The sequence below is a fragment of the Platichthys flesus genome, chromosome 1 (assembly GCF_949316205.1).
Source record: "Platichthys flesus chromosome 1, fPlaFle2.1, whole genome shotgun sequence".
Lineage (NCBI taxonomy): Eukaryota > Metazoa > Chordata > Actinopteri > Pleuronectiformes > Pleuronectidae > Platichthys > Platichthys flesus.
The window spans coordinates 10,492,796-10,504,594 of NC_084945.1; the positions used below are offsets into that span (position 1 = coordinate 10,492,796).

Consider the following 11,799-nt stretch of genomic DNA (forward strand, 5'->3'; position numbering starts at 1 on the left):
ACGTGTGTGTGTGCATATGTTGGTGTACCTCGGAATGTGTGTGACCGAGCGAGCACTCACCCCAGCTGTAAAGGTGAGCTTCAGATCTGCGGGGTAACTTCTCCACAGACAGACTGACAGCACTGTGGCTCATACCCTGCAGAGCCATCACTACTCATTTGTGCATGGGTCTTTCGCTCCCAGCTGTGCTCTCCTCTTCCCTGCCTCCGTCGCTCTCTGTGTTTCCAGTGTCATACTTTACCCCGGGTCACATCTTGTCCTCCTAACTCCAATGTCAGAGCTCCCTGTGGGATCCGCCGACACCCCAGCCTCCGAGCACTCGGTTCCAACAAGCGGTCCCTGTGACATTTAAACAGCAAAGGTGGCACTGCATGCTGCTCCTCGCTTTATTAGCACCAGTTGAAGGTAACTTTTTTATTTCATTGGTATCTGCTGTTTTACATTCATCTGTTTAGGAGCCTGTAGTACGAAGCAGGATTTGGGGTTATCGAGGGAACTTCAGGTTTAACTCTCAACTTCCTTCCCACAGGGTTCGGACAGGGACATAAAGAGTAAACTGACGAATGATGAAGAGAAATTCATATATTTATTTAGATCGGTCAAATCCTTTTGCTGGTCCAGGCTGTCCTTCAGACAAACACAGGAAGATATTATCACACTGAATAAATAAACACAGTTTATGTTACAGCTTCATTTATACTGAACAAAGGGTTCACTGAGCCAGTTGATAGTCCGGGCTTCTTATAACAGGATATCGAGGACGGTCAGGGTTAGTTTCTGTAAAGCCCGATCAAGAAAAAAATGTATATATTATATATATAATTTAATTTATGCTGCACTTGCTACAGGCCCTTGGTCAAAGGCAAAGACACTCGATTTACTGTGATTTAATTATGAACCAAAATTTTCGATGAATTTTAGTTTTTTAAACTGTTTTGCTCAAGACTCTAATGTGTCTTGACTGACTATTGGATAGTTATTCTTTTGATTCAGAGCAGAGAAGGAGCATATAAACAACAGTTAAGTAGTTTGCCTGATGATCACGAAAGATCTGAGACAGACATCAATCCTCAAGTTCAGCTTGTTATCTGCTGGTGGAGAGGCAGCCCAGCACAGACTATAATCAGTAATATTAACATAAAGCAATTCACGCTCCTTTAATTGCATTATATTAAACAAATTAGATCACTCATCCAAGTGCAAAGTGCTTTATTGTACAATATTAATTACAAAAAAAGGAGCTGTGACAAAAGTTAAGGATGATAAATAATGTCAGAGCTGAGATTTCTCTGCTCGGCTGTCTGTTATTTATCCTCATTAACTCTTCCATCTAGGCGGTGGGACTTTAATGTGGAACATTAATATTCATATATGCTAAGTGTTTACAGTCAGTCTGAGGAGAGGCATGACTCACATTTAGACCTCTGTCATCTCTGTTCAGATAAGGCTCCCCTCTCCACTGTGATGGAGGGCACTCGGCTCTAACCCGCAGTGTGAGGGTTTAGGTTGTGATGAAAGACAGTGACTCCACTTGTACCTTCTCACAGAGGAGAAGCACCACCACTTCTAAGCACTTTGGACTCGCCTACGCACCACACAACTTGACTGTCAGTTTCCTCTGAAATGTCAATGCTTCTGAAGGGATACGACACTTCTGGGGTCTTGGCTGAGGATGGCAATTCTTGAAACTGTTTACCAGGTTTTAAAAAGGTTGAATCGCCATGCCTCGGTGTCTGCAGACATTTTTGTATCTTCCCTGAGTTGGGTGCACTTATTACCTCGGCCAGGGAGATTATGTTTTCATCTGCATTTCTTTGTTTTGTTTGTCTTTGGTTTGTTTGATTGTTGGCAAGATTACACGAAAACAACTGGACAGATTTCTACAAAACTCAGTGGAAGGATTGAATAGGACTGGGAAGAACCCATTCAATTAAGTTGCCGAGCCAGATCTGAAGTCAGATCTACTACAGTAAAGGCCTACAGAACTTCAGCAACCTCCAAAACTACTGAGATTGGTCAGGTCAAAGCTTTTCTTTGTCTTTCTGGAATGAGCAGAAGGCATCAAATAAATATTAATAATTATCCCGATGGAATTGTCATCCAATGCAATGTATTAAACGTCCAATATATCACTAATGCATTGTGCAAACACAGTGAGGAGGTATAACACATAATTCATCTACCTCAGATTTATTACATGTTTTGCTGTTGCTGTCATTATCTGTTTAAAACTACAATTTTCACTAAGGAGCAAAAATCTTAACGTCATAATTCCGCCTATCGACTGATGTGAACATTTCTATCAGAAAAAAAATCCTAATGTCACCTTTGTGTGTTACAGTGTGGGATCATCTTGTTTATTAGTCTACATAACCTGGATTTTACGGCAGTTACAGGACAACTTATAGACGTATATGACCTCGCTGTCATCAAGGTTTATTCTATCAACCTATAGATGCAATGAAAAGAAAATTAGTTGAAGAGGACTTTGCAAGACAACATTAGATAAGAGGAGATAGAAATTTCTTACATCCTCCCAAAATAAGAATTGTGCAAAAGCTGCTCAGTAAGAAAGTGACACAAACGCTTTGTATAGTCAGAAATAAATAACATTTTAACTTAGATTTTCCGGAAAATTTAAGTGTTTGCGTGTTTTCATCATTTTACTAAAGATCTTTTGCCTGTAACCACCAAATTGAACTTGAATTATTAAGCCGCATCTCATCCTTGAATTTAAGTGGTTTTCTTAGTTATTAAAGTGTTTTGGTCTCTGTTTGAGAGTGCAGTAAATGAATGTGGAAATGTTTTTATTCCTCAAAGTATGCGCTTTACAGGAAGCTACATGCCAGCCCATGTCTCCAGGGCTGAGTGGGGTGTGCACACAAAAACAAGTACATGGTACTTAGATCAAGGCCAGACTGGAATCACATTCAATTACAAACATGCGTCTAACACTTCTTTCTATCCGTGTCAGTGACAGCAGAAATGTGTTCAGGGGATGAAAGTTCCTAAAAGTGAAGAGATGACTTCTTTCACCTCCACAAAACCAGTTATTATGCATTCTCCGTTTCGACTCTGCTTCCCCAACACCTCCGGCAGCGATGCTTGTGGCTGAACTGTTGTTGTGGCCTTGGCCTTTGTCATGTGACACACTCTGCCCTTTTCTTTCTCACTCTCTTGTTTTTCCTCTTAGAAAAGCAACATGCACAGACTCTGCCTGTATCCGTGTGCCTGTGTAATTTTGAATAGCTTTATGGCTGCTTTGGAAACATGTCAAATTAAAGCATTATAATACAAATTTCTGAGGCAACATAAATGCACTGTAGCTGTGGAACCCTAAGCTCTCTTTGTTTGTTGACTCAGGGAAGCAGGGACAGTTTTAAAGCCGACAGCTCAACATCCAGGATCTTCCCTTACTCTTCTGGGCTATAGACTCTTTATAAAGATGGACGATGTGACGGCTCCTCAAAAGTGAATCCAAAGGGTCTTAATTATATATAGCTATGATAGAGTGACCATTTGACTGGTTATTTTGGTATTGTTTAGCTATCTGATGCTATAAAAACGTGGTGAAAGCTGAGAGTGACTTCTGATTGGTTGAATGGGGATGTTGCAGGACCTCGCTTCCACAGCTCAAGCCTCGAATCACTACTGCACAGATTCTGGCTCCAAATATGTGAAAAGTGACAGCGTTTTTAACCAGGATATTTTAGCTTCTTTTCTTGATAGTGGGTATAAATAGAAACATGTCTTTCATTTGGCTTAATTTAAGCTCCAGCCAACATCACCAGTAGTTTCTGTAAATATCAAATAGCCTTTGTCTGTTGACGAAAATACTATATGGGTGCTCAGGATTAAAAAACATGACAGTTGGAATGAAGATCGATAATCTATGTGAATAATTTCATTAATCCCCTAAAAGCAATGTTGCATAACAACACGTGTTGTTTTTCTCCGTAAACGAAATAATTTTTTATAGATGAAAGTAATTTGGTGTTGATTTTCTGCCGTTGTGGTTTAACAGTTCTGTGGCGGCAACTAATGTGATTTTCTTGTTTTCTCTGAAAGACATTAGTGAAGTTTTCTCCGCCCTCCATCCTCAGTTAAAGTCTTGATCTGTTTTATTTCTTTTTTTTTTCCTGCACTGTGTGCCTTCACTTTCTTTAATGCCTCAGAATGAGATGAAAGCCCAGTGCAATTAGGCTTCTTATCGTTTTAATTAAGAAAGCCATTCGGCCATATCTGGCTCCAACGCCATAACACATAATGGCAGAGAGTCTCTGATACCTGAAGTAGTGTTTGTGTGCATGTGTGTACATACTGTGTGTATGTGTGTCCTAGTAACACAGTTCCCGACAATCTCTCCCGACCTTCTTCCCTCTTTTATCAGTCTTCGTTCTCCAATCACTATTCCCACTTGTGCCTCTCTCCAAACATGCTGTTCTATCCCTTGTTATTTACTTCTCCTCAAAGAGAGACAAGGTCAGAGTCTTGTGTAAGTGCTTCAAACTCAGCTCAAGTATGTTGTGTACCAGTGTTTCTTTCAAACCCCTTTTGTCCAACATAGTCTCAATAATTCTGTTTCCTCGCTTCAGCATTTGCAGCTAAATGGACCCATTTTATGGTGTATTTATCTGTTTCAGCTCGCACACACACACACACACTCATACACTCACACACTCACAGGGCACGATAACAGCTTATCAACGTGCATGTTACCAGTCCCTTTCCCCTCATCTATGTGCATAAGATGATAGAGCTGCATATCATTTTTTTCTTCAACCCCCTCATCCAAAGACGGAGGAGAACTACCCTGTTAGTAGTGTTAACACCCAGCCAAGCTCCTCCACTCCCCTCCTCCATCTCCCTCTACCCTCTCCCTCCATCCCCCCTCTCCCCTCCTCTGTTACCCTAGCCTATCAGTGCGGAGCAGTGGTCTGTGAAGAAATTCCCAATATCTAAATTTACACACTGTATCAATCTTGTTTAATAGACTGGAAAGCTTATAGCCGCCGTGGCAAGCCGGCAGAGAGGGCAGCGGTGATAAATTGTCGGTGTGCAGGCGACAGCCGCCCGTGATGTATAATGAAATATTTATGATTTATCCCAGCTAATAAACTGAAATGAAGTGCGTGATGTATGGGAACAGATGGGCCCTCTATTGATGCTGAGGCATAGAGGCAAGGAGGGAAAGGAGGAGACAGGAAGAGAGGTGGAGATGTGATGAGAGATGCTCCAGACTTAGTGAAAGGAAAAAATGGAGGGTAAGGATGGGAGTAAAAAACAACAACAGTTGTGTTTGTCTGACTGACACTGTGACACTGGAGAAGGGGAAGCTGGGGGGAAAAAGTTGACATAAATGTGAGATGGATGGAAGGATTCCGGGTTAGAAGAGAGAACAAATGAGATTAAATGATGGTGAACAAGACATACGGAAGATGGCAGTAAAAACAGACCACTATCAAAATATAATCCTTCTCCTATAATGCTTCATCGTGTTGAATCCAGGTAAAGGGAAAGGGCCAGTTGTTTTCTTTATTGAGTCGATATTTCAGGTGCAGGTTTTTTTCCAGCTCTGGTGTCTGCAGACGTGCACAGTCTCACATTGTGGAAAGGTTCCTGGCAGGGCTGTACCGACGATTGTAGAAATACTGAAACCTCGAGGTGAGAGGCTCCATATCAGATTGGAATTCATTTTCTAATCAAACTGTTTGCGAGAAAGTAAATACGTGTCAAATTATTGTCATTATTATGATTCCTTTAAAAAAAAAAAACATAAATAAATATGAAATATGATACGTTTTTGTTTTTTTTTATTTGTATGTAGATTTGACCATTTAATGGTTTAGTTTCTGTAAATTTGATGTCCCTGCAAACTGGTCTAATTGATTCTCTGTGGCAGGTATTATTGCATTTGGCCAGAAAATGTATTTACTTTATTTGAATGTATTGTTTGAGTAATACAAATATTTTGGGGTTATTTTGTGTCAGTGAGTGTAAAAGCTCATATTTAAGGATGGTGACAATTAGCCTTTATAGAAACTCTATATGTATAGCAGTAGTCTCCAGCTGTGGCCCCCACCCTTGACTTGACCTCTCCTTCATTCAACCCCATCCAACCTTAACCACATTAGTGTCACACACACACCGTCACACACTTCCATTCCCTCCTCGGCCCCAGCTGTGGGCGCAGCACCTGTAATAATCCAAAAGGACACCTTCCTGTTCCTTCTTTTCTTCTCCCCCACACCTACCCTCCTCCGTCCATTTTTTATCCCTCTGTCTCTCTCCACTCATCCATACTGACCCATTTCCTCGTGCTTGTCATCCCCGGGCCCAGCTGAGTCCCCCATCCCACATACTGTACTCATCCTCCCCCACACCTGTCCCCCAGACACCTCTGTGCTTGTGTGTGTCTGGAGGATGTGGGGGGAACTCTCATCCATCCACTGCACCCGACTTCCTCTGTCTCAAACACACACCCTATATCCAACCAACTTTACTCACCCTGCATTCCTTGTAGACGTTATGTCGTTTTTATGAGTTAATATGCTTGTTTTGTACAGTTAAATATTTGTTCACCTGCTGAGTATTCCCCAGAACACCGAAAAGTTTTTTCTGTCGCAATCATCTATTCATGGCTATTTACAGCAAATGAGGAGGTCTTGTGGCATGGAATAAAATATACTCTGCATAATAGAAAGATAAGAGCATATAGTTGGAGAAAATGCTATAAGCTGCTGATCATGGACAATCAAGCTACTTTAAAGTGTCTGTGGGGCAAATGGATGATGTTTCAAGATTAAAGATAATATTTGTATTATTTATTAACATGTCTAAAAAGGAATAGACCTATCTTTACCATTTTGTTGACTTGTGTACTTAATGATTTAATGTACAGTCCAGAGTCAAGGTAATAGGACGTTTAATTTCGGTCATATCTACTTTATCTTCCAGGCTAAACACTGTATGACAAAGGAAAATCCAGTTAGCCAATCAGTCCATACATTTTCGGCAAAAATAATGAGCCATGAAAATCTTACTGGAATGTTTTTTATTGATCACTCCCTCTCTCCCTGTTGGTCTTTTAGGAGACACAGCTGTCTATAGAGATGGTGCGTATTGGATCATTGGCCGTACCAGTGTCGACATCATCAAGAGCGGCGGCTACAAGATCAGTGCTCTCGAGGTAGAGCGGCACCTACTGGCTCATCCAGCCATCACAGGTAAGAGAGCTGAACAGGTTTGGTCTGTAGATTTTAAAACAATAACCCACTTTTAATTTGTATATGTCTGTTCTTCAGGATCCAAATTAAGTGGCTATGTTCTGAAATTGATTGGCCTCTGAATCAATATTGTATCAAGACTTATAGCTGATTTTAAACATTATCGTTTTGTTCAGTCGAGGAAGTGAAATAAGACAATGATGCTGCACAGACAAGATGACGGAGGACAAGTTCATGACCGAGCCGTGAGCTGTTACAAAGAGTGTAATTTCAGCATCTAATGTGCACGTAAACAACCTCTCATCACAATTGAGAGTCAGCACCTCTAACCCCAGTCATTGCTGCCCTTTAAAACTAATGTGTTTAAGTACAGAGGAGACATGGCCGTGTCTTATTATTCTTAAGTACTGCCCTAAGATGAAAGAACAGGAGCAGCTGAAACTTAACAACAACGTGTCTGCTTCGTGTGGTCTTCACTTCACAGACGTGGCCGTCGTCGGGGCCCCAGATGCCGTTTGGGGTCAGAAGGTCACGGCGGTGGTGCAGCTGAAGAAGGGCCAGAGTATGACCCTGCCGGAGCTGAAGACCTGGGCGAGGTACTGTGACTTTCAGCTTTGTAATTATTCCTTCATTGTAACTACTTTGTATTTCTCCTATAAATGTGTTTGTAGTTGGTTTCAGAATGATGTTAATATCATGCCACAGTCTGTAAACAGATCAATAAATGAACTTCATTGGCACATTACTGGTGCTACAGGGCTAGCAACACATAAGCCATAACAACAACAACCTCAATTGTTTAGTTCATTGACATTAAAGTAGGGTAATGCTAATAAACCTCCATCCTTGAGTCTAAGCGCTGCATAAAAATGTGCATCCCCTTCATTCATTCCTCTCTCTCCTCCCATTGTCAAACTAAAAAGAAATGCCACTAAGCATAATGTGATTTATATAATACATTTTTAAAAGATACGTATTGGGAAAAAGAAAGATGGTTATCAGTTCCTTTTTTCTTAATAAAAAGATAAAAGAGTTTTGGTGTCTAATAAGAAATAAAACAAGATAAAAACATGGATATATACATTAACTGGAAACTTGCTTTTCTGGATAATATCTGATCTCACTACATGAAACCAAAGGTTTGCTACGTTCACACCAGCGCAGCAATTTGTTTTTCTGTTATTTTTGGCATGAATGACCAGTGAGGAGGAAACCACTAACCACAGGACCACCTGCCACCTTTAAAAGTGCTTTGTGGCAGCAGGTGGACTCCAACCAGTACCACCAGTGGAGACAGTGACCTGAATAGCTTGCGACCAATCCATCATCCTGAATTCACAAAAACAAAAACGCAAAAAAAGAAGCGCTGTGTCCCGTTACTGCCAAAGACTGCTGACCCTGTCTTATTGCGGTGTTTCCAGAGGACAATTTTTCAGTCCTGCGGTAAACAAATGAAGGCTCCTAATGCTCTTCCAGCAGTTCAGCACACACATCCCCAGCGACTGGCCCTGAAGTCCTCAGATCAATATGAGAGGATGTGAGGGAGAGAGAGAGGCCAGAGATGGACTAATGAGGGGAGCTGAAAGAAAGACAGGCGATGATAAAGAGGAATATGTGTGAGAAGTGAACGAGCCATAGTTACAGCGGGCTTTGTCTCTCTCCCCCCCTCCTTTCTAAATGTCAGCAGAGCTTGTTTTGTCGAACATGGACAGGTACCGTTGACACGCTGCCCTCCACTACACAGTGACAGACACCCCTCTACCTTTTCTTTTCCCTGTCTGTTACCTCGTTTTCATAAAAAATGGATCCATTCATCTGTCCAACATTTTTTTCTCTGTTTGTCTCCTCCACTATCCTGTCTAGTAACCTGAGTGGGTGGGTGGGTGGGTGGGTGTACGCTGTGGGCTCCATATGGTGTGGGGGGTGTTAGATGCTACTGCTGTGGACTGCTCGGCTGGTCAAACTGCTGCTGCCTGTTACCCAGGATAACACACACACACACACACACACACACACACACACACTCATACACTCACTTACAAACACACCCAGTGTTTCCAGCCACGGGTGCTGCCAGTGGACAGCCAGTGCCAGCGCACTGTGCTGAGGCCAGTGTGTAGAGGAGAGGGAGATGAGATGAGACGTAAACAAGTAGATGGATGCTCACTCTTCAGTGCCCTGGCTTCAGCTGTCAGTCTGGATCTCCGTCACGCTCCCTTCGCCCCACGCAGCCTCGAACGCGCACGCACGAACACGCTGCCCCCGAGAAACCTGTGACACGAGCGAGCGCCATCACAGAGACGTGTATGTGTGTACAAATACCCGCTCACACTTCACTCACTGAGGGACAGAGACATCTGCTGAAAGTAGTGTTTGATGGCAGCAACATGAGTCATTATGCACACTCACACCACAAGCACCCACACGCACAAACACACATGCTCACAGACAAACAAACTAGGTTAGGAGATAATAAAAAAAGCTTCAGGCTTCAGGACTTGACGTAACAACCATGCACTCAAAAGGGAAAAAATAAAACACTTTTAATTATCTCAGCCTTCTGTTCTTCCTTTTATTATTAGTTTTTTTTTATTATTTCATCTCACAGTGATTATGTTGTTTTGCACAAAGGGAATTGTCTGTGTCTGGAAGGCGAATTGGGGATATAAGGGAGGAGAGCTGCAGAGTGTATGAAGGACATTTCTTTCCTTATCTCGAGTGCTCTGCCACAGGGCTAGCCTTTGTTTTGCAGTTGTTTTCTGTTTTTGTTGTTGCATACGTGCCGGCGTGCACACGTTTGTATTAGTTTAGTCGGTGCGTTTCTGCAGTAAACAGTCGTCCGTTTATTAACACCAGTGTTTATTGCAGGGAACACATGGCTGCCTACACCATCCCCACAGGCCTGGTGCTGGTGGAGGAGCTGCCCAGGAATCAGATGGGCAAGGTCAACAAGAAGGACCTCCTCCGACACTTCTTCCATTGACCGAGTCACCTCGATGTGTACGACAACAAACAGGTTCCTGGTCTCTTCCTGGCTGATCTCATCTGGTTCTTAGATTCAAATATCACAGACAAGTGCAGGCAACACAAAATAATGGATAAACATTGGGTAATTCTAATGTCTTTAATGCCAGTTGTCCTGAGATCCCTTTATGTCAAATAATCCATTTGATATGTATTTTTTTGACAATTTTAAACAGATCGTAATCCTAAGGGGAAAATCTTCTGATGTTGCATCAAAAATAGATTCAAAATTCAAACTAACCAACATGGATGTGTCAGACGCAACCTAATATGACCCACTTTTGTAGGGTTCACATTTGAAGCAGTGTCAAAGTTTCATGCCACAAAACTGTCTTATGTAGTGGTTCATACTGGAAACAGAAATTTATACTCTAGACAGACATAATACATATAAAAGACACCTGATGTAAAAGAGTATGTACAACTATTGTCGAACAAATGAAATGGAGGCAATGCACACATCTATGCAGCCACATTTAAATTACCTAGATCCATTTTTTTTATTTGGATCTGCACAAAATTGCCAAAACTCATAAATATTAACCTCCCAACATCATTGAAGAAAATGAAAAAAAGAACTGCATCCACCCGCTGATCAGCACCAACTTGTAATGGGTTTCTCCTTGACCCATTCCAAGCCTTCCACCAAGATATATGGAAATCCATTTAGTAGTTTTTGCGTAATCCTGCTTGATAACAGACAAATCCATGCAGACGTAAACATAACCCGTTGGTAGAGGTTAATTGTAATTACTTTAAACTGAGACAGCTCTTGAATCAGCTAATCTTTTCCCTTTTTTAATGAAATTAATTTGATTAGATTGTTCTGTTTACGGTGTGTGTACTGTACAGAAGTGGGACAAACTATTTGATACACTTTACTAAGAGTCCCCCAGCCGATCCACGGCTCCATCTAATGAGACATGAACAGCTAGTGTGTTGTCTGCTGTGACTCCTGATCAATAAATCCACAAACCCTGTGCAGGATGTCCAACTTTTCCAAGAAAAGAGTTGAACACAGCGGTTCCTCTAAGTAAAGAGTGCTTAGGGATCTGTTATTTGTAAGTTCAGATGTTTTATTGGTGCGATCACATCATTTTGTTGGTAGAAGTGGGTGATTACCCCGGAACGAGTGGGTTAGAAAAGGAGACATTGAAATGAATCAGCGGGAAACATGGTTAAGATTCATTTCTTCGCACACACACACACTGCTGCACTTGACATGTTTATCTGAAAATTAAAAAAGTTTATATAAAATAGAAATTTCCAAAGTGTTATTTTTTGTTTGCTACTTGCAGACTTCTTACATGTGTGTGTGTGTCTGTGCAGCTGTGGTTACACAGGTGTGATGAGAGCCTGAAGGCAGATTCTCTAGCAAGGCACAACACCACAGCTGGATGCCCCGCACTCCATCTGACTAACCCTCTCTCTGCGCTCGCTCTTCGCACCTCTCGTCCTTTTCTCATCTCCGTTTCTCCAGACACTTCACCGCCTCTTTCTTCGTCACAAGTCAAAACAGATTGCAAAAGCAACAGGACCAACTTGACTG

The 11,799-nt window shown here is 41.8% G+C and overlaps 1 protein-coding gene across 1 annotated transcript in view; it reads left to right on the forward strand.

Annotated features, from left to right (window-relative positions):
- Positions 1–11,513, forward strand: part of acsf3 (acyl-CoA synthetase family member 3) — a 28,290-nt gene extending 16,777 nt beyond the window's left edge. The window contains exons 8-10 of the mRNA XM_062382118.1: positions 7,092–7,226; positions 7,711–7,822; positions 10,095–11,513. Of these exons, the coding sequence (XP_062238102.1) occupies positions 7,092–7,226; positions 7,711–7,822; positions 10,095–10,209 (362 nt within the window). The 3' untranslated portion in view covers positions 10,210–11,513. The remainder of the gene's footprint in view (positions 1–7,091; positions 7,227–7,710; positions 7,823–10,094) is intronic.
- The last annotated feature ends 286 nt before the right edge of the window (positions 11,514–11,799 follow it).